The sequence below is a fragment of the Merops nubicus genome, unplaced genomic scaffold (genome assembly GCF_000691845.1).
Source record: "Merops nubicus isolate BGI_N331 unplaced genomic scaffold, ASM69184v1 scaffold33946, whole genome shotgun sequence".
NCBI classification, from domain to species: Eukaryota; Metazoa; Chordata; class Aves; order Coraciiformes; family Meropidae; genus Merops; species Merops nubicus.
The window spans coordinates 1,456-27,614 of record NW_008613512.1 but is presented as its reverse complement, the minus strand read 5'-3'; the positions used below and the strand labels follow the sequence as shown (position 1 = coordinate 27,614).

The 26,159-nt window shown below is 44.8% G+C and overlaps 1 protein-coding gene across 1 annotated transcript; it reads left to right on the top strand.

The window, feature by feature from the left end:
* Window positions 1-1,414: 1,414 nt before the first annotated feature.
* On the top strand, window positions 1,415-18,066 carry MTMR8 (myotubularin related protein 8; the record flags this gene model as incomplete). The annotated part of the gene is made up of 13 exons (XM_008941931.1): window positions 1,415-1,537; window positions 2,127-2,289; window positions 4,890-5,047; window positions 6,549-6,677; window positions 7,552-7,686; window positions 9,736-9,868; window positions 11,179-11,288; window positions 12,377-12,502; window positions 14,105-14,154; window positions 15,905-16,105; window positions 16,471-16,599; window positions 16,957-17,083; window positions 17,782-18,066. Coding segments are annotated over 13 exons (1,869 nt in total), but the record flags the coding sequence as incomplete, so codon positions are not given.
* Between the last annotated feature and the right edge of the window lie 8,093 nt (window positions 18,067-26,159).

Here is a 26,159-nt window from a genome sequence, read left to right as displayed (position 1 = left end):
TGTGTTAAATTAGTGATGAATTATCGCAAGCGAGCCTTTTTTTGCTTCCCTTCCAGGCGTACGCGTCTGTGAGCGTCGCTTTTGGCGCTCAGGCGGGTCGGGGATAAGTCTGGAAGGCGGAGAGCTGCCCGCTGGGGTGGCGGGCAGGCGCTCCTCCCTCCATCGCCTTGCTGGAAAGGCAATATTTTATTGATAATATTGCTTAAAAGGTGCTTTGGGTACGATTCACGTAAAATTCCCTTGTCTCAAACTGCGGAGACCCAACGTCAGCCCAAATAAGTGAATCAAAATGGGCTTTTTTTTCGGTTGAATCAAGTGAAACAGGAGCCCTGGGCGTGTTGTGCTCATGAGAGCTGGAAAAGATGGGATTGACTTCAGGCAGCTGCCTCTCCAGCCCTCGGTTGGTTATTGACTGATTTTAATACCAGAAAGGTTGCTGTGTGTTCTGTTTTTGGTTTATTCTCTAGGTTATTAGTTTGAGGATGCTGCTTACTAGTGCTGCCAGAGGTGCTTGGCTGGATCTGCTTGTCTCTAGGGGCCTGGAAAAGGGCAATATTAGATATAATCATTACAGGTGCTGAAAAACATGACATATTAAGAAGACATATAGCCAAGACCTTTGCTCTTCAAGATCCTCTGCTGACATTTTCCATGATTTATCTCAAAGCGGTGACCTAAGCTGAAATATTCAATACCCAGAACTAATTTATCCTATGCTGTTAAACTGTTTGTTTTCAGTGTCCTTCCAATTATTTTGATTTTTTTTTTCCCCATTATTTTTGCTTAATGATGAAAGAAAAACTCCATCCTCATTCATTAAGAAGCAAATAAGCCAGAAGGAAATCAATCAAATCATGTAAAATACTTTCAAATTAATATTTTTATTACGTCTGCACTGATGGGTTTTAATACTTATTTTTATTAATTAGCTAAGTGTGGTTTATGAGATGCAGTTACAAGCCTGGAAGCTTGGTAGAAGTAGCTCCTAATACTTTTTTTATAATGACTGAGCAATTGGAAGGAGGCTGGAGGGGGCTGTTTCTTTCACAGCAACACTTTGATTACACTGATTATGGACAGTCTTTTCTTTTGCTGTTGTTTGTCTTATTGTTTCTGCAACCTTGCCCAGTAATAAACTGGGATCATCTTGGCTGCAAGTCCCCTAATCCTGTTATTCACACTCGTGCTAAACCTTGGCTGTTGGTTTAACCTTTGGGGCTTTAACTGCTGGGGGAATAATTTGAATTTAAAGCAGAAAGCTGAGTTAGTGTTGCAGGGGAAAGTTTAATTCTTACATTTTTCTGTCTTCCAAACCTGTATATTAGCAGCTGCGTGATTGCAGTTCAACAGGTGCTTAAATGTTTCCTCCATCAAAGTTAAATTCATTTTTTCTTCATATTTTTTTATGTTGCAGGTTGAAAATGTGAAATTACTGGATCGTTACACGAACAGGAAGGCAGCAAACGGGACGTTGTACCTGACAGCCACCCACCTGATCTATGTAGAGGCATCTGCTGAAGTCAGAAAAGAAACATGGGTATGTCATGGTCCTTAGAGTCTGTAAAAAAGCACAAGCATGACAGTTAGTTTATATCTTGTATCCAAAATGAGCAGGTTTGTGAATTCCAGCTGGTAACGTGACTTGAGAGAGGGCACTCGCTGAGTTAGTGTTAATTCCAGGAGCATAAAAAACTTGCCCAGTTTCCTGGCTCAGACTCAATACACCAAGCCACGAACCTTCAATTCCCAGCTTTCAGAAGTGCAAAATGAGCATTGAAATTAGCTTTTTTTATTAATTCTGAAGTAAAATGGAAATAACAAACATTGCATGTGGGAGTGGGGGGAAGGCAAAGTGAAGTAGGTAAACTGAGCTGCACAAAAGATCATTTATATACCTCTGGATCCTTCCAGCCTTGCTTTTAGTTACTTATCTGTTGGGTGCACAGTCTGGATGTTTATTATGGGTTTTTTTGTATTAACAATCACAAATAAACTCATTTTCTGCTGCTAGTTAGGTGCAGTAAGCAGCAATAGCTGCTAATATAGGAGGAGCTTCACGTCTCCTTGCACTGCTCTCAGCCCTATTGCTGTCTTCTGAAAAATATCCTTTATTTCCTGCTTTTCAGATCCTGCATCATCATATTGCAACTGTAGAGAAGCTGCCCCTGACCACGGCTGGATATCCACTCCTGATCCACTGCAAGAACTTCCACGTGGCTCACTTTGTCATCGGGCAGGAACGGGACTGTCACGAAGTGTACACCTCCTTGCTGAAGCTTTCACAGCCAGGTACTGGGGACAGAGAGGGGGTTTTGCAAGTTGCTGAATCGTTGCCAACGTGTTGAGGGCAGTGCTGGGGGCAGGAGGTGAAATCAGAATCAGTTTTCACCACCAGAGATCCCCGTGGGGGTCGGCTCAGTGAGTACAGCACTGCCCCGTGGAGCAGGGCTTTGGCTTCCAGGCTAAACACAAAGCTGTTGGGAAGGAGAATGTCTCACAGGAGGAACTTCTGAAGACCTGGGCAAAGTTAATTTGCCCAACTGAGGCTGTTGGTGGCATTTCAGGCATTTTGTTTTCTTGTGCTCATGCTGAGAGTCATATCCCATACCTGCCTGGTGCTTTCTGTGTCTTGCCTCTTGGCTGTGTGTGGTTCTGCCCATTCCAGTTGATCCAGATGTTCACAGAATTCTGGAATCCCACAAACAAAGCTTTAAGCATGGGCTTAATTTGTTTCCTAACAGCATGTTGAAGCTGCTCTAAAGTTTTTTGTCTTCTATCAGCTGGGAAACCTTGTGCTTCACCCTGCCTGCCCTGGCTGGGTGTCACTTAAAGAGTGCAGGCAAAACATCCTCAAATCCTGTGGTCACTTTTGGCTTCACCTTTTTCATCCATCCTGGACAGATCTTCAGGCTCCTTGTTCTTGCAGGACAACATCCACCCAGTTTCCTACCAGGCTGTGGGAGCTGCTGGTTCTGTGGTGCTTGCAGTGAAGGAGTGTTTGCAGTCTGGTGTTATTAATTGCATGGATCCTTCTGTAATTGTGTCACTAGGCTGTGGGGAGGGAATTGGGAGCACTCTGCTCTGTGCTGGCCAGCACGTAGGACTGGGATAGCAGCAGAATCCCAGAATCCCTAGAATTCTGTTTGGGGTTGGAAGGAACCTTGAAAATTCATCAGGTCCAACCCCCTGCAGGGAGCAGGGACATCCCCAGCTAGAGCAGGGTGCTCAGAGCTCCATCCAACCTCCCCTGGGATGGTGCCAGGGATGGGGCAGCGACCACCTCTCTGGGCAGCCTGGGCCAGGGGCTCAGCACCCTCAGCATCCAAAATGTCTCCCCTCCCTCTAGCCTAAATCTCCCTCTTCTAATTTCAAACCCTCACCCATCGTCCTGTCCCAACAAGTCCTGCTCAAAAGTCTGTCCCCAGCTTTCTGGGGACAAAGGGGGTTTGCTAAATCCACCCAGAGGGTTTTTTTTAATTGTTATTAAGCCTTTTGTCTATTCCCAGCATCTCCCCAGTGCTCTGAGCTTTGGAGTTCAGTTTGTTCTGATGTTCTAAAGCTGTACCTGGCCAGGTTCTGGTGGTGTGTTTAAAAGCTGTCACCATCCTTCAGGTTGGGAAATGAGAGACTTGTGAAGCATCTGGAGGCGTGGGAGCTGTCCCTGCAAGGGATTACATCAGTCTCTTTTGTCTTGTGGTTATTTGTGTAACAGGCAGCAGCTCTTGTTTGTTCTGTGTATGGATTTGAACAGTTCTCTTTTTTTGCTGTTTTAAAATTTCTCTTTGTGCTTCTTTCATATATTTTTTTGGCAGAGCTTATAATTATGTATGATTTGCCCTGGTGTGATTGACAGCTGTGGGTTACCTGTCTGGCAACCCAGCTATTTTATCAGGCTCTGACAGGTTTCACTCTGCCTCTGGAGCTCTTGGGAATCAGCTGAAGGAGTTATTGGCTGGATTTGCATTTTGTGAAGAGAGGGAAGGAAATTGGGCTGGTAGAGATGGAGGGAGGAAGAAATTACCCTGTGTCAGACACTGCCTGAAGCTTTTGTTGGGCTGGCAAGAATATTCCAGACATCTATCAGGTTTTCCATGTGGCTCAGAGCTCACTGTTGAAGGATGAGCTTAGAGGGGTGCAAGAGCTGTTTTATGGTCTCTTCACATAAAACAAATCTTTTAGTGTATGTTTTCATTTGTGGGTTAAGTCTTACAATATAAATCTCATCTTAATATACCTTGCTGCAGTGAAATCAGTAGGAAATATTTTGCTCTGGAAAAATGACTACTTTGAAGTTTTAATTCATCCTGGCAAAATGTTTTAGTTGTAGCTCCCTGCATGTGGGAACTGAATGTTGGAAATTCCTGAGGATTTCAGCCTGAATTATTGGTAATTGGTGCTGCTCTGAATGAAAACCTGTAAATGTGAAAGTTTAAATATCTCTGCTTTTCTAGGTGGTACTTAATTTTAATTTTTATATACTCTTCTATGTAGTACTCAAATTCTGTTTATACTCTGTAGTGCTCAATATTTTTTTCATAAGGAGTGAGAATCAATCTAAATTTGTTCAAATTAGTGCAGTACACAGAGAGATAAAAGAAAACTTCATGCTCCTGATCTTGGAGGAGGCAGAAGCACAGAAAAAACAGCTATTATTAAAACCTAGCCCAGTCTGCAGCAGGGTGGCAGAGCCCTTTGGCTTCCTCAGGAAATGATTTCTGAGTCTCCTGATCTTTCTTGACTTGAGTAATTTTTTTGCAGGCCTCCTCTCAGTTTTGGTGGCTGTGCAGTGCCCTGATCCAGGAGGCGGCCTTTAGGAAGGAGCACTCACCTCTCCCTGTGCCTTTGTGTCTCTCTAACTAGCTCATTTTTCTTCTTTTTTTTTTTTCCAGTGAAACCTGAAGAACTTTATGCTTTCTCTTACAATCCTAAAATGTCAAGAGAGAGCAGGGAGATGGGCTGGAAGCTGATTGATTTAAAAGTGGATTACCAGCGGATGGGAATTCCCAACGACTGTTGGGAAGTAACAGACATTAATAAAGACTATGAGGTAATTCTTGCCCAAAGCTGCTGTTTCATGCAATCTCCTCAGTATTAAGGGCATACAGCAGTTCTGCTGCTGCACAAGGGATGCCTCTGGGGAGGAGTGAGCTCAGTTGGTTATAATGGGAGCAGTGTCCTCTTGGTGTGAAGCTGCAGGTAATGGTGCTGTGGAAGAAGAGAACAGAGCTGTAGTGTCACCTTGGGTTGCTTTGATCCCCCTGGCAGAGTACCAGGTACTTGTTCTTCTACAGGAGTATCAAACCATCTGTTCCAACAAAAGCTGAAGTACCCTCAGTGGGGTTTGGTAATTCCAAACCCTGTCCCACCAGGCTGGTGACAGATGTGTAGAAGAGAAACAACTGGCTGTGGTTTGGCTTGGTGGGGAATGAGCCAGAGTGGGAAGGATGAGGTGAGGAAGGATAAAACAGCCACGTAAAGCAGACATGGATTTTCTTTCTGCTAAATAAGGTCTCTCAGTCCTAGCTGGCTGCTGCTGTTGTCCTCTTTCTCCCCTGTAAGGCCAGGTTGGATCTGAACAACCTGAAATGAATGCACTTCTCAGCGGGCTCACTCCAGCTCCTGCTGCAGATTATTCCCCTTTATTTCTCCTGTCGTGTGCAGTCAAACCTTTCTGTTCAGAACACAAACACCTCTGAGGAAGACACCAATGCACTAAGCCTTGAACCCTTTCCCCTGCTCTCCCCTTCCTTCTCCCACTAGTTTTCTTTACCATGACCCTTCAGGGTGAAGAATTCCAAGCCCATGCTCTCAGAAGTGACTGGTGATTTTAGATGACTGTGTGTTTGGATGCCCAAATTGAGATAGGAGGCAAGAGGTGCTTCTGCCATTAGCTGATGATGGTGGGCATCTAAAATCATTAATCACTTTGAAGCTTTGCTTGCTAGTACCTATCTCTCAAATGCCATTGCTTTGTTTCCTGAGCATTTCCAGCTTATGGTTTCAAATTGTCAAGCCTAAAGCCAGGCTTGGAGAGCAGCTCAGCTGTGGAGTCTGAAAACTCATGCTGAAATTTCATGCTGAAAATACTTTTTGAGAATAAACAATAAATTATTTTCTGAGGATGCTGTGTGATCTCTGGGGAAGCTCATTGCAAGTTGAATAAGATTTAGAGGGAGTTCTAAAAAATACAACTGTTCTTAATTTCTCTTTTTGTGACGAATCAGAAATTTTCAGAAGATTTATGGATTTGAAGAACTTCCTTTTAATATGTTTTGGGTACCGTGCAGCCCATTTTTTTTAACCTCAATTGCAAAATTGTTTCCTTCACCACATTGTTTTATTTTGCCTCTCTTCCTGTGTTGTTTTCCTAAATGCATCTTAATGGCTTCAAACTTTAGATGTGGGCTGTGTAAGATCCTAGATGACGAACGGTCTGTTCCAGTCGTTTGTAAACACTGGATCAGAAGCTAAAGATGATTTTTTTTCATGAATTTTGACTTGCTGAGTAGTAATATCTGGATGTTTGGTTTTTCTTTCTTCTTGCTTAGGTTTGCAACACGTATCCTCCAGAAATAGTGGTGCCTAGAGCTGCTCCTAAGGCCGTGGTGATCGGGAGCTCGAGGTTCAGAAGCAGAGGGCGGATCCCGGTGCTTTCTTACTTGTATAAGGAAAACAATGTTAGTTACTCATCCTCCCCTGTGTTTGTTGGGGGTGAGGGTTCCCTTTCTTGCCCAGTCCCCTTCCAGTGAAAGAATGAGACAATTATTAGCACGTATTAGCTTCACATTTGAGAGTTGTTCTTCTCTTAGCAGCTTGAATATTGGTTTGTTTTGAGTCATAGTTAAAGGCAAACACTTGGGATGTGTCCAGAGCTGTGCAAGAAGCACAAACTTTCCAAGCTTCCTGGTTGGAATTTTTTCTTTGATCAACTTTCAACAGTGCTTTGTTACGTGGGGCTTTTTTATCTACTGTTTAGCTATATTGGATAATGTTTTAACAAGTGAGAAGTTAACTCAGCCAGGTTTTCTTAGCAGCGAAGAGGAGGAACCACCCTGAAATAAATCCCCAATAGCTCAGAATAAGTGAGGATTTCAATCTTTGGTTTGTTGTTTTGTTTTTTTTTTTTTTCCACTGAAGACCAGAATGTAAATTTTTAACTTTGCTGTCTCAGCAACACTTTAGATGCAGATGCCAGGAAAATGCTGTCACAGTCAAAATGTTGTTTTCCTGAGGAAGCTTCTCTTGACCCGGGCAACTCCGTGGAGTTGTGCTGGCAGCTCTAAAATTTCCCTCAGTGCAGTTCTCAGCGTGGAACAGCCAACAACTGATAAGCAAATTGTGGAAAAGAATGTTTTCTCTTGAGAATAGTTTCTCTTTGAGCTTCCCAAACTTCCAGCTTTGAGCAGTATTCCAGCAGCACTTCCGTGTGGCCGTTTAAGTAGCAGTTTTTCAGTGAAACAGCAAATAGGCCACTTGAACCCAAAAAATGGGTGGTTTTGGGGGGCAGAGATGAGCTGGAAGCAGAAACCCATGAGCTGTTGTGTGTTGCAGGCTGCCATATGTCGCTGTAGCCAACCTCTCTCTGGGTTCAGTGCACGCTGCCTGGAGGATGAACAGATGCTGCAGGCCATCAGAGAAGCCAACCCTGGGAGCTCCTTCATGTATGTTGTAGACACAAGGCCAAAGGTACCTTCCTGGGGTTTGTGGCTGCTGTTAAAGCTTGTGTCTGAGTCATGTTGTTTCCAGTTTGTTCTCTCAGAGCTCTGCTGGTGCTTTCTCATGCTGCATTAGGTTAAATCTTCTCAGGCCTCAATCAGGAATTCAGTATCAGGCTCCTGGTTTGGTGTCTTAATGTGACAAATGCTCATGCCTGAGAAAACTGCAGCACTAAGTGCTGTTAAAGCATCCTGGAGTGTTCTGGGTTGAGGTTTGTGTTAAGTGTGACCTGAAGCAGCTGGCAGCCTTGAAGCTGGCTGAGGCAGTGAAGCATTTTCACCCAGAGCTTAGTCCTTAATATCTTGAGCTGGGGAGAAACCTTTGGGTTTGGATCCAGAGGTGGAGATGTGGTGCTGGGGGACATGGGTTAGTGAGGACCTGGCAGTGCTGGGGGAACTGTTGGACTTGACCTTAAAGGTCTTTGCCAGCCAAAACAATTCTGTGTGATTCAATTCCACGAGGCTGAAGGGCTTTTATCAGCAGATCCAGGAAGAAGTGGGGCTGTATGGAGTCTGATAATGATTGAGAAAAGCAATTCCTCCTTTTTTTTTTGTCTTATCTCAAAATAGTACTAATGTTCTCGTGGTGAGCACCTTGGATGTTAACACAGTTCATCTCTCCTGGTCCACAGCCACTGTATATGAGGCTAGAACAACTGAGGTCTCTATCCAAGAGGATATTGAAACATTTGCCAAATGAAATCTCTAATAACTGTTGAGGAACTGAATTTAGAAACCAATTCAAGTGATTATGTTGGCAGCTTATTGGTTGGGGGTGCCAGTATAAGCAAATCAGGACAGAGGGATTTTCATAGTGGGCAATTATTTAATTACAAAGATTTTCCAATGTCCTGATTCCTTTCAGAGTGAGCTTTTTGAGAACCTGCTTCACTGTTCAGCCATTGCAGTTATTTTGTAGAAACTGCAGGTTTAATTCAGCTAAGGCAAGGGCAGGAAGGGAAAAAGGCTTTTGGGGAAAACTGGGAGCATTTCATTTGTTCCAAGAGGTATTTTGGCTCTTCATAGTATTCCTAGATTCCTACATTTTCTAGAGATAACATATTCTGTAGTTGTATGTGTGTTCATAGCACTGACTGCATGTTCTCTTGGTACAGGCAGCTTCCAGTATTTTAAGAAGTTCTGCTGAAATCTACCACTGATGGCAATTTTGTTCTAAAATATTTGGTAAAAGGGGGAGGATTTCTAAGGAGTCTCATTTCTCCTTCTAACACAACGTGTCTTGTACTCTCAATGCCAGAACTGAAGCAGCAGGAGGGTTATTTAATTGTTCTAAAGATGTATCTACCATACCTGACCCTTCTCTCTCTGGAGGCAAATCACTCCTCTTCCCAAATTAATATGTGGAGGTTGAGTTGCTCATTTGGATGGTCTCTGTTAAAGATTTCCTGGTGGCTTTTGAACTCTTTTGGGTAATTGTTAGAGCAACTGGCTTCTTTTCTGCTTCTTTTCTGCAGTCCCAATTGGTTGCTGTATTCCTTCTGCTCAACTTTAATATTTCTGTGTTTCCCTCAGGTGGCTTTATTTCATCTGTGCATGTATGTCTATGAAAAGCTTTGGAATTCTCTTACTATTTCTATACCACCATGTATGTATGTTACTCAGACAAATGCCTTTCCTACTTTTACTTTCATATCCTTCTGTCTGAACCTTTTTGTGGAGCTTCACAGTTAAGGCAGACTCAGGTCTCTGTACCTGTCCTGATGACAGCAGTATTCTGAAATTGGGCACAGTTTGGATACTCCCTATACTACAAATTCTATCCAGGGACTTAATGAGTCTCTGCATGTGACTAATGGCCTGGAGACACTGGGATAATTTCAGTGAAAGAGCTGGAAACACTGCCTGGGTGGTGGGGAGTGTGCCTGAGTAACAGCTCTGTGCAGCATCTTCTGGGAGACTGAAAAAAATGAAGGACTTGCAAAACAGACTCCTTTATCTCTGCATATTTGTTGTCATTTTCTCTTTCTTTCCTCTCTTCCTGTTCCCTGGAATCTGACAGTTAAATGCCATGGCCAACAGAGCTGCTGGGAAGGGTTATGAGAATGAAGATAACTATGATAACATTCGCTTCAAATTTATTGGCATAGAAAACATCCATGTGATGAGGAACAGCTTGCAGAAGCTGCTGGAAGGTAGGTGTGGCCCATGCAGGTGCCCTGTCCTCATACCCTGGGCTGCTTCTGCCCAGAACCTTTCACTGAACATCTCAATCCTGCCTGGAGTGAGATTAAAATCCTTTCCTGCTAGACATTTATTATTGTCCTTAGTTTTATAGCTGGTCACACAAATACTAACAACATCCCTTAACTGTGTTAGCTGCAGACAATCCAAATCTCCTAAATGTGCCAAATGAAAAGAAAAAGCCTAGAGAAGTGCTACATTTGACCATGGAGAGGGTCTCCTGGTCACCTTGTGAGTTGCTGAAAGAAAACTAACACAGGTTATTGAGGAAATATTTTCCCTGGGTTGAGTTTAGAGTATTTCAGTGTTAAACAGTGTTTCAGATTTGAAATAAAATTTTGCCATGATCTTCCAAAGACTTGAATCTCATACATACATAGTCCCTCTTTTTCATTTCTTTCTGATTTCTTGAATGGCACTTGTTTTTAAACATTTTAAAGTGTATTAAATGAATGTTTCAATACATTAAAATGCAGAGTAGCTCAGGCAGTTAAGATACTCTGTGAGACTGTGGTCTTAGAGGAAGAACGTGGAGCAGGACAGAAGGAATACTCACCTGAGCCACTGGAGATCAAGAGGTGAACCAGGCCTGTATTTTCATTAATGTAATTTTGGAGGAGTTCCATCAAAGGTGAGGGTGTAGCTTGGATCAAACCAACACACTGTTAAATGCTCTCCAGGGCTCTAACCATCCTTTGGCAGAGCAGGTGCTGCAAAGCTGCTTGGTCCCTGTGCTTGGTTTTCTAAAATGTCATACAAGTGCTGTCATTCTAAATAATATTTTGAGTACCAGCTTAATGGCCATCTTGCCTCAAAATAGTTGAATAATTGATGTTGCCCATTACCTGGCCAGGCAGCACCACAGGATCTGTGATCACCTTGGAGAAAAATGAGGCTGTTCACAGAACCAAGAGAATGGCCTCATCACAAGTCTAAGTCCCCTGTTGCTGGTGGGAGGTTTATTTTGTGGTGGAAGAAGAGGCAGAATAAATATGTTACAGTTTTTTAAAAAAAGGAGGATGTTTTCAGATCCTCAAGTTCTCTCAGAGCTAAAAATCACTGGTTTGTGTATTAAAGTGTGTGGCCAGTGGTTAGTGTCCTGTGGACAGGATATTGCAGCTGACACTTGAGTGTGGAAGTGTTGGCTTTCAGCATCTAACCAGCTTCATTTGCATTTATTCTGTGAGGAAATCATGAGGAGGTGGGAAAAAAGAGAGACTGTTAATGGAGTGTCAGCTAATTGCTCTGTTTGTGTTCTCAGTGTGTGAAATGAAGTCTCCCTCAATGAGCGATTTCCTCACTGGGCTGGAGAACTCAGGTTGGTTACGGCACATTAAGGCTGTGATGGATGCAGGTGTCTTTCTTGCCAAGGTAAAACTGTACTCCAACCTGCAGGGGGTGTTAAAAGAGATGTAGGTGTCTGTTAGGGACTGCTCCAAGGCTGTGAAGTTGTCTCTGGAGAGAAGGTGGGGAAACATTGCTCTTCAGGTTGGCCTCAGCTCTCAAAACCAAGCCTTCAGTTGGAGAACATCAAGTGGGTTACCCAGCTGGTTCTCTCCTAGACACTTCTGTGGCTCAGGGAAATGCTGGAGGGGTTGGGACATTGGCCCTTCTGCTGTGTTGTAGCAAGCAGCTCTCTAGGCTTTATTAGAACAAATAAACTCAGAGAATATGAATAAATATCCTTTATAAGCATGTCAGCATAACACATGTTTAGCAGTGCAAACAACTCATAACCTTGTGCTCATTAGTTATTGATCTGCTCTGCTTTACATGAGGGATTATTTAGACCAGTTTTATTTTCTCCTGCTTCTGGGTGATTTTAATTCTGATTATTCAGTGCAGTCCTTGTTCCTGCAGAGCTGGTGGCTTTGAAGAAGAGTCACCAAGGCACGTGGCTCTGCAGTAGTAGAGGGTGTGCAGGAAACATGTGGCAAGAGTGATGTCCTCCTCTAAATGTTAGCTTTTATTTTAACATTGTCCTGTGTAGCAAACAAGAAGCTATTTTGTGCTCTTTTTCTGCCACTGGTGGAAGGGGAAGAAGCTGAATCCATAGGGGAGAGAAGTTGGGACAAACTCTTCTTATTTTCCTTGAGAAGTTCCAAGTCCCCGTGTGTCTAATTATTACCTTTTGCTCATCCACCGAATTTTTCCTCTGAGAAGGGGGACTGAGAAATTCTTGGCCTTTCAGAAGACTGAGTGTTCTAAGATCAGAGGGTCTTTGTTTCTTGGAGGTCTGTGTTGCTGAGAAGATGTGCTGCAGCATTTTGTTCTGTGGGGTTTCCTGTGGGTTGGTGGCCACGTGCCCAGACGCGGTCCATGGCCACGCTCCTGAGAAGGGACAAATTCTCCTCTTGAGTTTTAGCCCAGCTGGGTAAATGGAGATGAAGGGGTGGCACTTAATTAGGGTAACCAACCCAGAGAGGTGCTCAAGTGTTGTGTCTGGTCCCTCCTCCCAGGCTGTGAAGGATGAAAGAGCCAGTGTGTTGGTGCACTGCTCGGACGGCTGGGACCGCACCGCGCAGGTCTGCTCCCTGGCCAGCCTCCTCTTGGATCCCTTTTACAGGACCTTCAAAGGCTTCATGGTAAGGACACGACTGTTGGAATTTCAAAAATAATAAGTGCTTCCTGGATTTGTAATGTAAACAGGCCCTAATTAAATGTTTTAGGCCATTTCCTGGAACAAACAGTAGGTGACCTATATAAAAGCGGCTTTGATTCTACAAACAAGCTTTAATTGCTCTGAACAGCACAGGCACAAAATGGCAGGGGTTGATTTACAATTCCCAAATCTTTGTCTCCTTGAATTGTCCACATGAGAGCCACTAATGAGACATTGCAGCAAGAGATGAGGGAGCAAAGGATGCAACTCTGGCAGCGATCCACAAAGAAGTAGAGAAGCAGGTTGTCATTTAAACTTTTACAGCAAATGGTCTCGTATCTGCTAGGATTGAAAATTGGGTGAACTGATTCTTGTGCACAGGGCAGCAGCTAACCTGGATATCATCTGAAATCTGTGCATCCTTTAAGACCTTCTTTAAAGCCATGACACGTGAATTTGGCTGTTTGCTTCTGTTGCAGGCTCGTTCTCATTTGAATCCATCACTGCATAAATGTAGAGCAATCTCTGATGTGATCTTTCCATTCATCTCCTTTTGTTAAACCCTGAGAGACAGACTGCTGCCCGTTCTCAGAAGAGCTCCTTCAAAGAAACCCTGAAATCACAGCTATGCCAGTTTTGCCTCCTCCAGTGTGTTGCACTGCTAGGACTCTTTCCTTGCATTCTGTGCTGTTTTTGTTATTATTGCCAGTACAGCTTCTGCATGATCCTGCAATCTTTTTAACAGCTAAACTGACACCAGTGTGTGAAACATCTGCCTGGGCTTTGGCTGTGCTCTGGATGATTCTGTGTGAGCTAAGAAGGATGATTTTCATTAGGAACAGGAGCAGTGACTAAAAGAGACAAATGCTTATCTGCCCCCTGAGCAGATGATTTTTCTGTGCCAGTCCCATGGCAGTGGTTATTCCTAAATGAACATATTGGAAGTGTAAAGAATGGCATAATTTTGAAAAGCAATATATAGCTTAAGTTTTCAAACAACTCTGTTGTGAATTTCTGCCTTTTTTTGGTTCTTTTAAGTCTCTAGATGATGATATCAGGAATTGATCTTTAAATATGATCGAGCAAGGCAAGTAATAACAGATTCAGCATCAGTCATTTGGTTCTTTATGGGATGTATTTAAGGAAAATCCTGCTTCCTTGGTATTTTCTTATATATATAGCACAGACATTCTATTTAAAAGAATAAATAGCCATGTAGTTTTTCTGGTTTCATCCTGAGCTCCTCAACACCCAGCTGTACTTTTTACATTCCTATTTGTCTGTTAAACATTTGCTGAATTCCAGTTGCTGATTTATTTTGCTGAATAACAGTTCATTCTTTTCTGAATTCAATAGTGTAATATTAAGCTGTTCATTCTCCATGGGGTTGTATGACATAAAAACATTTAAACTCCCTGAAAATAGCACTGGACTTGCTTGAAATAACTCTTTTCATGGAATTCTATTGATAACACTCAGAAGGTAACATTGGTTGCAGGCTTTTTAGAGCTTAACATCAAAGCTTCACTTTGCTTTTTCTAAGGAAAGTAATGCTCTGTTTTTTGTTTCTGTTTTGAAATGGAAGATTCTGATAGAAAAGGAGTGGATTGCAATGGGCCACAAGTTCTCACACAGGTAAGAAGAATGTGTTACCTTTGGGTGCAGTGACTGCCTGGGAAACTAATACAGTGTTGTCAGGTTCAGGTACTCCCATGAGAAATGTAAATGAAGATACAAGACAGAGGAGGGAAGATCTGGAAAATACTGGAGTGGTGCCATAAAGCCACTGTCTGCTGGGGTTGTCATTTCATCAGTGCTTTTTTTATTACTTTACAAAGTCATGCAGTCTTGAACAAATCCTTTGAATTCTGAGGTGGTTTCCTACCTGTAAAATCATATTCATGTTATATAATGACTGCTAATGTTCTGGCAAGACATGTTAATTCTTCTGCAGTCACCTCCTGGAGGAAAACCTCAGCTGATGTTTTTCAGGACTTTTACCAAGTTGAAAGCATAAACTTGAGTCCAGTGTAGTTCTAAAATCCAGCTTGACCTGCATTCTCTGGGTGGATTAAAAATGCCATCATTCCTGTAGCTGATAGCCTGCATCTAGTAGGGATATTATCCTGGATTATTTCATGTTATATTGAGTATATAGAAATTAGAAACTGAGGTGGTCCAAGAGAATATGAGGAGGGAAGGGACCAATCTTTTCAGTGGTGTTAGCCTGTTAAAAATTGAAGCTTTGTTCTCAATATCAAACTGCTTCCTGATTTTAATAACAAACCAAATTGATTTCCTTAAAGCATATCTGGGGAAAATAAACAATGTGCACACCCTTGCACTGATACATAAGAAGCAGAAGTCAAAAATAAACTGCTCTTCAGTCATTATTGGCCAAGTAAATGTTCTTTGGTCATTGTTTCTGCTCCTTTAGGGATTCTTTTCACCTTTCTTGCTTTAAGACCAAGAAAAGCACCAAACGAAATACTCCTCCTATTACAAAGGATTGTTCCAAATATGGCAATGGATGCAAAAAGTAATTTCAGTATTGACTGAGAGTACAAACTTCTATTTCAGTAAACAAAATCATTGTTCTCATAGTGGTGGCCAGTTCTGAGGGAAACAGATCCATCTTCTTGCTGCTTCTTGGGGTGTTGTGGTCGGAGTCACAGAACTGGGGTTTCATCAGCTAAATCTCTGTCATAAGAAATTTTACTTCATTTTCCACTCCAGTTTGGGGACTGCCTCATTTCTTCCTGTGGATTTCCAGGTTATATCACTTCCTAGGAAAGGAAGATTCTGCCCCAAGGTTTTTGTCTCAAGAAAAAACAGTCTGTACAGTACCCCAGAGTGCTGACTGCTTTCCCAAGATGCTGTAATCCCTTTTCTGGTTGTTCTTCCTTTTGTGATGGGCTGTAATGAACACTAACAGATCCCTGGCTAGATTTTTGCAGAACTAGTAGGATTTTACTGAACTCCATCTAAAGCTGTAAAAATAATCTTTTTTTATTGTTGTTTTGATGATTTCTTTGTTTTTTCTTTTTCTTTCTGAGTCGTTGCCTACGAGGATTTCATTCCTGATGTCCACGTGGAGCAAACTCAGGTTGTTCTGTTGCTGCCCATTGTGGCTGTGGCTGCACCATCAGATATTCTCACATCCATAGAGGACAGGGTTGGGTTTTTCCATCCCACCACTGTTTCTTCTTTTCCTGGCTGTACAGATGCCATAAGATAAACCACATCATTTTTTTTTGGCCAACTCTGCAAGAATAATTTCTTACTCCAGTAGTGAAGAAAACTTCCCAGTGGTTCAATCAATGGTGAAGGGATTCTTTGGCTGGGTGACACAGGATTTACCCCTGTTCTGTTTCCCCCTCTCTAGGTGTGGCCATTTGGATGGTGACCCCAAGGAAGTGTCCCCTGTCTTCACTCAGTTTGTGGAGTGTGTCTGGCAGCTCACACAGCAGTGCCCCTGCGCCTTCGAGTTCAACGAGCGCTTCCTCCTGGAGATCCACGACCACGTCCACTCCTGCCAGTTTGGCAACTTCCTGGGCACCTGCCATAAGGAGCGTGAGGATCTGAAGTGAGTCGACAGCTAGCTGATAGTCTAGAAGTCACTTCAGATGTCAGGAAGAGAGCTGGTCATGTTTGCAGGCTTTTAATGGAGTTGTAGATTGGTTAACTAGTTAGATGGACCCCTGAGCAACCTGCTCTGCTTGCAGATGTCCCAGCTCCCTGCAGAAGGGTTGGACTAGATGACTTTTCAAGGTCCCTTCCAAGCCAAAGCAGTCTATGATTCTACCATCTCATGCTTATGAAACTAATCAAGATACTGTGTAAAAATAATTTTAACTCCCTTACTCTAATTCCACTCAGAACAGCTAGTGTTATTAATCTGCTTAACTTGATTCTTTTATTTAGTGATTAAATGTTATTTGTAATTGACAGAATCTTTGAGAAGACCCATTCTCTGTGGCCTTTCCTCTTACAGAAGAAGCAGGAGTTCAGAAATCCTTTGTACAGAGGATTTACAGCTTACAAAGAGCTTCAACCAAACACACTACCTTTCAGTTTCCAGTAAGTTGCTTATTTAAGAAGGGGAGGAGGGGGCATTTCTTTCATTGTCATGTAGATTGGTGATCCCAATTGCATAAATTCTCACTGATTAGCATGGTTTGTTTTACCTTTCCCCCTCCATTCCTCACACATAAACTGAGAGTATTAATCCACGGGTGCCTGTGAATCATAAGGCAAAAGTGCTTAAATACTTTTTGAACTTGATGAAAATTGCCCATTGATACTAAACTTTATAATCTGAGGCTGTGGCACTTTTAAAAGGTCAGTTGTTAATCTCAACTTGTTGAATTTTTAATTTTCTTAAACACCATAGAGTTTGTTGGGCACCTAATTGTCTTTTCTTGCCCTGTTCCCAAGGTTTTGGTGTGGGATGTATAATCGCTTTGACAAAGGAATGCACCCAAAGCAGCATGTGTTGGATCATCTGCTGAGCTGCATGAGCCAGAAGATGAAACTGGAGGACAATGCATCTGAGCTGGAAAACGTGGGTCCTGAGTCTGAGTGATCTTTACAGTCACATGGTGGTTTTGGCAAATAGAAGTGGGATTGAACGTTGGCACCCAGCAGCTGTTCCAGCTGGGCAGAATGAGGAGTTAAATGCCATAATAAAGGGGGTTGGTTTACCCCAAATTCTCATCCCCTAGGTAAAAGCTGCCTTGGCTCAAGTTCTGTTGCAGGCTGATGATGTTCTAGTTCTGGAAGGGAAGCAGGTGTTGAAAGAGCAGCTGGGTTTCAGCTCCACTTTCAGCAAACTCTTGAGGGAGAGAGGAAAAGAATGGACCCCATTCTCCCCCCCACCTGAGCGTGGCTTTTCTCTGTTAAAGGCTCTCTTGCAATATCCTTTCTATACATAGTAAAAAAAAAACAACCAACCAAACCAGAAAACTGCTAAAATACAGTAGTGGGAGAGTCACCTGAAAATACACAAGAGAGAAGACACATCTCTGTCCTTTGCCAGGTTACTGTGCATGCTGAAAGCATTAGTTTTGTTAATTAAATGGTGATGTTTGTCTCAAACATGGAAGGGTCTGTGCCCCTCTGCTTTAACTCCACCTTACAGAGCTGGAGGAGAGGCACTGGCACAGGACTGTTGTGTTGGCAGTTGGTCTGTTGCATATCCCTGACATTTAGGAATAATAGCTCTCGTTAATTATGTTTTTTAATCTCTTTTTATCTGTGTAGAAGCTTCCTTTCCTCGATGGTCCTCTGCCCAGTGAAGCTTGCTCCTTGTCCAAAGGAGGACGTGCTGCTTCAAAGACCCCAATGCTCAACACTCCTCAGGATTACGAGGGGGAACCACCTCCTGCACTGAGCAACGGTGCCCCAGCAGCAGACACAGACCTGCTGCCTGAGGGGGACCAGAAGGACACAGAGAACCTGTCTGAGCACCAGGACCTCCATGGTCTTCGTGGGACCACTGGGATTTTGGACTCTGAAGCTGAGGGCGGAGAGCCGCGGCAGCACTGACGGGCTCTGGGGAGCACGGCTGGTGAGCCAGGCCTGGGTGGTGGTGCAGCACGAGGGAGCTGCTGCCCCTGTGAGGGTGGAGACCCTCTCACCATTGTCAGCTGAGTGTGAGTACCTCTGTTTGCAGGGGGCTCTGCTCACAGAGCGTTTGGTTGGTGTCATTGTGCAGCTGAGGTGCGTACGGAGCTGCTCAGAAGGCTGCCTTGAGCTCCTGTAAACCTTAATTTTCAGTGGAAACGTGGTGTGTGTTTAAGGTTTACCTGCCAGATCTTGCATTGCAAGCTGAAAGGAATCTTGACCTGTTAACATGGGGCTTGGGTGCAGTGTTTATAACAGGAGGAGGACAGATTCCATCCATTGATTCTCAGTCATGGTGCCGGGTCATCTTGGAACGATAAAATTCAGTTCATCTTAAAATTGACAAAGAAAACCCAACACCTTTTCTTAGCTGTGAATGAATCTGTGCATGGACCATCACCTTGTGGCAGAACTGATTGGGTTTTTGTTTCCTATGCATATTTGTTAAAACAAAACCAAACCCCCCTGTGCCTTTTTTCTGGAGACCGTTTTAATGTCTAGCCACGCAACGTCCTGTTTTTATTGGTGTAGTGTAGAGTGTAGTGTTTGGTCTTCTTTGTAATCAGTATTTTTAAAGAAGGTTTTTTTTATCTGCTGCCAGCTTCTGGGGGATCTTTGCTGATCCCCTGAGTTCAGTAGCTTCTTTCTAAGCCAACCTTTCAAAGCATAAGCTTTTATTGACCTCATTTACTGATTGTAAGAATGCAGCAAGCCACAAAGGCAGCCTGTAATACAGGAATTTTTGACAGAAAGAGGATTAGAAATGAGATAACATAGGAAAAAAAAAATCCATATGGAATTTTTCTCTCTTGTTTTATGATCTTGGTTAAGTTGAAGCAAGAGAGCAGCTCTTTGTTCTTAGGTGGAATCGATGTGGCTTCCTCACGGCCATCAATGGGGCAGTAATTACAGCCTCTAATTATGGTGTGGTCTGTGATGGAAATGGGGCCTCAAATGATCATTCCACATCCTGTGCTGACTGATTAGAGTGAATGTTATCTTGGGTGTTAAAATGGCACAGGTATTAGAGATGTTTTGTCTGTACTGTCAGGATGGGATGAGATGAGCAGTACCTCTGAGCTTTGTCACTCTGAAGCTGGTGGCAGAACATAAGTGGGGATGTGACCCATCAGTAGGATGAGAAGTGGACATCTCAGCTCCTGGCTGTAGCCCCAGCTTGGATTCACTCCAGTGCCTGGTAACAGCACTGCCTGGTTTCTCTAAACTGCAGCAATCCCAGCTGGATTAATGACAGGGTTTATTTCAGTGTTCAAGATAAAATAGAAAAGAAAAATACCAACAAAAACTCCCCTGAGTGTCTCACTTTAAGTAAGAAAATATGTATTTTGCTAAGCACATCAAAAGACCCAAGGAAAAGGGCAATGCTTGAGAACACAGTTTCTTCAGTGCCTAGAATGGCAAAGAGAAACTCTTCTTTTAATGTTGCAGGTTTTTCAATCTTAAGTAGTATAATTGTTTTCAGAGGTAGGAGTGAGAGAGCTACAATGTGGTGGATCTAAAAACCTAGTGCATGAAGTCCCAAACCAGGTATGCTCAAGCAGAAGGTGTGTGAGATGTGTTGTGTGGGTGCTTCTCAAAACCCCTGCACCGTGCAGCGGCCCTGGGGTTTAGTTTGAAGGGTGCACATTTCCAGATGCATCTTTTATCTCCAGACAAGTGTCTGCTGCTGAGTCTCTTGGCTCCTAACGAGGGATCTGCTAAGCTCCTGACATGAAGTTGGTTAGTCTGCCAGGCTTTTAAGGTTGCCATATCCCCCTGCTCCTCGAGCAGAGGTTGCACCCTAACTCTTAATCCGGCTGCTCTAGATACCCAGGGTTTGGAATCTGCTGCTGGTTTCCACTGGAGGGTGCTGGGAAGATTATTTCCCTTCACCTCTGGAGAGTGTGAAAGCCCAATTCCACATGTGCACTTTGGAGCCTGTTTGGTGTGGTCTGATGGGTCAGCCTTGTCTTGTCTTTCTAGCTGTAGTGGGTAGCATGCACAGAGGGCTCTAAAATGGTAAATGAGACCAAGACAGGCACTTGGCAGGACCAGTTATTCTAGGTGCCATCTGTTCTTCCCATGTCTTCTCTGGTGACAATTAGAGATACAGAGTTGTAGAGAATTTTGACTGACTACTGAAGGGTTTAGACATGCCACTGGTTAATTGTTGTATAAAAACATCTTGCAGGTGTCTAGAAATGTTTACACATTGCCTTGTGTTCTGAACGACCACAGATTACCTTGCAAAAAAGTCTAATAGTCTTTGCTTCTCCCTGAAAACATGATGCTGACATCTCCACAAATCCTTCCCAGCTATAATATGAACGACAGGTGCATTTAACCATGAAAAGATTACTTCATATGCTGGAAATATTAGTGAGCTTTTAGTAATCTTGCTGCTTTTAACTTCAGTAACAAAACAACGGATGACTTTAAACTTTGAAATGCAAAGCTAGCAAAAAAAGGAAAAAAAAAAAGGGATATTGGTCTGTCTTTTTAAACCTCTTGGCTATAACGTGTACAGACATGGCCAAAATGTACAAACCATTCATGCTGGTGCTGGAAATTCAGAGCTGGAAAAGGTTCCAGGGTTTTGTTTTATTGACAGATGATTAGCTGGAAGCTTTTTGCTTTTGACGGTAACTCTCGTGTGTCTCAGGCCCAGAGGTGAGAAGCTGCTGGGAGCCCTGCAGCGTGTCCTCAGGTCTCTGCTCAGCCAGGACCAGCTTCCCAGAGCCTGGCTCAGCCTTACTGAGGGCCCCAACATGAGTGATGGGACTGGGAGTTCCCCAAAAGTGTTACAGGAAGTCTCAAAGCTGTTCCGTAGGAATCGGTGAGGAGTTACCAGAATTCCTTATCCCTCGTGGAGCATCCGTGCTTGTGAAGTCACCAGTGCTGTGTTTTATTGGGAATTGTTAAGGGAACAATGCAACTTGCTGCTTTCCACCTGGATTCCTCTGGCTGGGAGGGAGGAGGGATCCTCTTTGCTGCCGTTGGGCTCTGTTTGTGTAGAACTCCTCCTTTTCTGGAGCTTTACCAAGGTACTCCCTGGTGTCGTGGGGACCCTCCTGCTACAAAAGGTGTAGCAGGGCAGTGGGCAAGTGCCTGCAACACTCCACGTTCACTGCTTCAGAGTAGAGGAGGGACTCATCTGTGGTTTTCAGCTGAAGTGTCTTAATGTGAACCTCACAATGCTGCATTCTTAAGCTGTGTTTTGTTTTGCAGTTGTCACCTGTGGTAGAGAAAATCCAACTGGTGCTGCTTGGAAACAAAAAAAGGGAATCCTTGTTTTGCCCCCATAGATCTTGTTGTTCTTGGTTGACCCTCTTTGGTGGGAGAGGAGGAGCTGTTAAAGCTGATGGGCACAATATGCTTCTAGCTGCATGTTCTGCTCCTGCTCTTAGAGGACACCTCTCATTTCAGTGCACAGGAGAAAAATCCACCTGCTCAGTGGGTACTCACTGGTACTTCAGGCTACCCTGACCAGGGTGGAGAAGACTTGCTTGGAGGTAGCTGGTTAGCTTCAGTAAGCTGCTGGGGTCCTGGCTGAGAGCTCTGCTGGGAGCTGAAGGTGCTCATAGCTTCACAGGAGCTCTGCTGGAGTTACACCTCCTTGGGCTACGGGTGGAAACCTCCGTGCTGGAGGTGCACCCTGTGTGTTGTGTCCATCAGCTTTGGAGGTGCTGAGTGAGCCTTTGGAGGTGCTGAGTGAGCCTTTGGAGGTGTTCAGAGAGAGCACCCCTGGACCCAACAGAGCTGTAGCACCTGCAGGGAAAGCACTTTGGAAGAGCTGTTGTGGCAGGTACTGCTGCAGCCCCTCCCTGGCAGCCCTGGTCTTTGGGGAGGTCGCTGCCTGAGCTGTGCTCCCCAAAGGGCTCGTTTCTTGGCATCATTTGGTGATGGAGATTCACGAGGGACCAGGAGAATCCCAGCAGAGTCTGCTCTCTGCTCTTCTCCCCTTCCCACCACTCTGCACCGAGGGCTGGGGTCACTGTCTGTAGGGACCAAACGCAGTTACTCCTCGTTTACACACTGTCCCTCACACACCGTGCCTCGGGGTGGAGTGGGGGAAGAACCTCTCCTGAATGTAGCCCTTTTGTTTTAATTGATACACAGCACTTGATGACTTAGAGGAGGAACATCTGGAGCCAGCTGACGTTCAGGTCCCTGGTTTTGGTAAGCACCTGCAGCCCTGGGAGCAGCCGGGTCGGCGCCAAGCGCCGTTGGGCTCACTAGTGAGGGTGAGTCTTTAAACACACAGTGCTGCTGGGTCCTCGTGGCATCTGGGAGCTGTGGGAGCAGTGCAGGGAGAGGGAAGGTTCAGGTGGTGACCTCCATCTCCTGCCACTGACCTGTGTCTGCCTGTCTGTGCCTCCCGTGGCGCCATACTACTGGAGTCACTCGCAACACTGGATGTAGTCGCGCGTAGCTGAGCACACACACACACAGACTTCTGTCACCCACCTTGTGGGGATGGCCCCAAAGCTGTGTCCTCGGCCAAAACCTGTGAGTCTTCGTGCTGTTTGTGTAGGTGGGTGGCTGTTCTCGTGGGTGTAGCTGTTGAGGAGTGATTGTGCAGAGCTGTGGGTCTCTGCGCTGCTCACGGCGGGTCGTGCCGTGCTGAGAGGAGCACTGTGGCTTCTTCCTCTAAATGTACTTGTTTCCGTGGAGTTCCACTTGTATTATGGTTTATTTTTATTCCCTCCAAAAATAAACAACTTGCCTTTTTAAAGGAATTGACCAGGCTCTTTGTTGTTGGTTCGTTGATCCCCGAGCAGAGCTCCAGGCTTGGAAATGTCAAGTCAATGAAAGACTCTGAGTAGCAGAGCTTGTCCTAAACTCCCAAACAGGAGCTGGGTGACCTCACTGCTTCTGGGGGGACTGCTGAGTGCAGCAAGGCTCAGTGTCTTAAAAACATAACACAAAAAATTAACACCAAATACCTTTTCAGGGTTTTCTTCCTCCTGGAAGGGCTGTATGTCCCTCACCCGTGGGTAAGTCTGTCTCCAGGTGGCTCCAGGCTGACTTGAAAAGCTTTCTGAGAAGCAACTAGACCTTTCTTCTGGCCTGCTGTGAAGAGTTGAGTCTGACCTTCATGGATGTCTCATGGTACCAGGTGAAGGGATTTTTTTCTCTAATATCATTGAGTGAAGAATCGTGGAGCATCTGCTGATGGTATCCTTTAAAAATGCTCTTTTATCTCATTTTTTTTCATCATAACAGCAGTAGTGAGTTAAGGTTGGGTCTTTTTGAGTTCACACTCGAGGTTGGAGAGTGCTGAAGGAAGAGGGAGATTCCAGGGGCCAAACTTGCCTCATGTTCATAACTGACACTGGAATCAATCAGTGCTTTAGTAACATGGAGCTGTGAGGTAGCAGTTAAATCCTACAATTCAATGTAGATCTGCAGAAAGAGGGAAATGAGGTGATAGGAGTTCCTGTGGTGTTTATAAAGCTCCACAAAACCATTCAGGGTGCTGTTTGGGCTGGTAAACTGGAAATGGTTTAAATCTCTGCCTGGCAAAGCAGCGTAAGCTGTTCTAGTCATTGATTTCAAAACAAGTATTTGGAGGTTTTTAATACACTGTGTGTGAGAGGTGGGAGGACTGAGTGACAGGACTTAGTAGAAGATAAAGGTCTGTTCCCTTCCAACCCAAACCATTCTGTGATTCTGTGACTTGCAGAGGAAGATGCTGAAGGTCAGCAGGAGAGCTGGAGGGATCGTTTTCCCCAGGTTGGTTCAGCACCACACCCTGACTCCTAAACACAAATCACCCTGAGTGGTTGTCTTCATCAGTCATCATCCTCATCAGCTGGGGAGGGTAAGACTGAGGTGGTTGCAGCCTTACCTGCTCTTGGAGGATCCTCTAAGGGCAGGGAGTTCTCTGGTGCCTGCTTTCTTTGCCTGATACTTTGAATAACCAAAAACCCCTTCACTTATTGTGTGTGTGCTTGATGGTTTCATGTAAAGATGCTTTTGGGGGTGACTCTGAGATATTTATTATAGAGTTTTGCTTCCACACAGCTTTGGAATGAAACCCTTCACATTCAGCAGTGTGAAATACAGCTCCCCTGGTTCTCCCAGGAGTAACTCTGGGGGGTTGCCAGGTCTGGAGCATCCCATGGCAGGCAGGCAGGTTTCTGTGGGCAATGGCTGTCGTGCAGGTAACTCACACAACAGAGAGCAGGCACCTGCTGAGTCTGGGCTCTGGTTCAGGTCCTGAACAATCTTCTCACATTGGGCATGTCCTCAGGTCTAAAGGAAAGGGGATCCAGAAAGGCCATGGAAGAAGGGAGCCATCCTGCCACGACCCCCCAGTGAACAGCCCCCATTAAACTGTGAGGAGCCCGAGAAAGGGGCCCCGGGAGCTGCTGCGTGCAGCCAGGCAGGGGATGGCCCGCAGCTCTTCCTGCCCTCTCGTGGCTGGCATCTGAACGACGCTGCTGCTGGAGCCACCTCCGAGCTGGGAGGGGGAAGGTGCCCCGTGGAACAGGCTGGAGAGGCGCCGGGTGGCTGCCAGCAGATGTTCTGGTGGGCACGGAGGGCAAATCCCAAGTCCAGAGGCTTTGCTGTGGTGGGCAGTGACTCACGGGGGGCAGGCAGGAGTCAGAAGTAGCCCCACTGCACCCTCCTGACCTCCAGGACTGTCAGTAAATCCTTAATCCTGCTAAATGACTTATTTGGTGCTGTTTAGCAGTAAACTTGTGCATCAGAGCGCTCAGCGGCGCCGAGTCAGAAAGCTCATTACCTTCTCAGCTCTGTTAAGAACAATAATCTCTTTAATGGAAGCAACTTCCCTGGATGGGATTTACCTTCCCAAAAACCCTTCTTGACTGGCATTAAATAAACTTCTGCCTTTTAATTCTTCCCCAATTAACAGAGAGCTGATAAAGGACTCTGCCTGGAGCACGTGTCGGCTCAGCCAGCAGCGTGGGGCAGCCTGCTCGGAGCTCAGGCAGGGGCTGAAGGCTCCTCCCGACTCCATAGCCTTCCCCAGGGTGGGGAGTGTGGGGAAGCTGATCCAGAGTGGGGCAGGCTTGCCCCCCACCTCTCCTTGGGCTCCCGTTTGGGTTTAGACAAGTCTGCCCATTTAAATACCCGTGCAGGACGTGGCTGAGCACATTTCCTTGGTGCTAAGGGAGCCCAGGGCGTGTTGCCCTGGCCGAGGGGGATTTATCAGCCAGTGCTTGGTGCTTTTACCTTCAGTAGCCTTCAGTCTAAGCTCCGTTCCTTACCAAGGAGCTGCTCTTGTTTCTAAGGCTTCTTTTCTTGTTTAACAAGGAAACAGCAGCAGCAACAAAACAATATGCCATTTATCGTTACATTTTCCATGCCAGGAGCTTCCTTTCATCTCTGAGATCCCTACATTTCATATCCTCTACGAGCAGTCATGTTGCTGTCTGCCTCCCCTTTTTTTCCTGCTATAAATCCCTGTCTTCTTAATTGCTGCTTTTATCCCTGCATCTCGTTGAAGGGGTTTCCAGCCAGGCTTGGATTTCTGAGTGCAGCATCCCTGGTGTGGTCGCAGCTTCTCGGTGCTTCATGAACCCTCAACTCCCTTGAGGTTGCCTTTTGCTCCCATGAGGTTTTTTTGCTCCCATGAGGTTTTTTTGCTCCCATGAGGTTCCTTTTTGCTCCCATGAAGTTGCTTTTTCCTCCCATGAGGTCTTTTTCCTCCCATGAGGTCTTTTTCCTCCCACATTTATCCACATTTCTCCCACTCCCTCATCCCATTCATAGCGTCGACTTTGGGGAACCAACCTTTTTGAAGGAACAATTCTTGTTACTTCAATACTTGAAACTAGGAGGAAGCCAAAAGTGTAAAATGAGTTGATCCTGAACGTTTTCCTGCTCTTTGTGCTTTTCAGTGTGACTACAAACACTGAGGGTGGTGGTGACAGTGGGGACCCCGTCGACGTTTCGCAGAGCTGCCTGATTTTAATGCTTGCAGCAGTGGAGATTTTCCTGCTGGAGAGTTGGGTTCCCCTCTGGTTATCTAGCACTGCTGATAA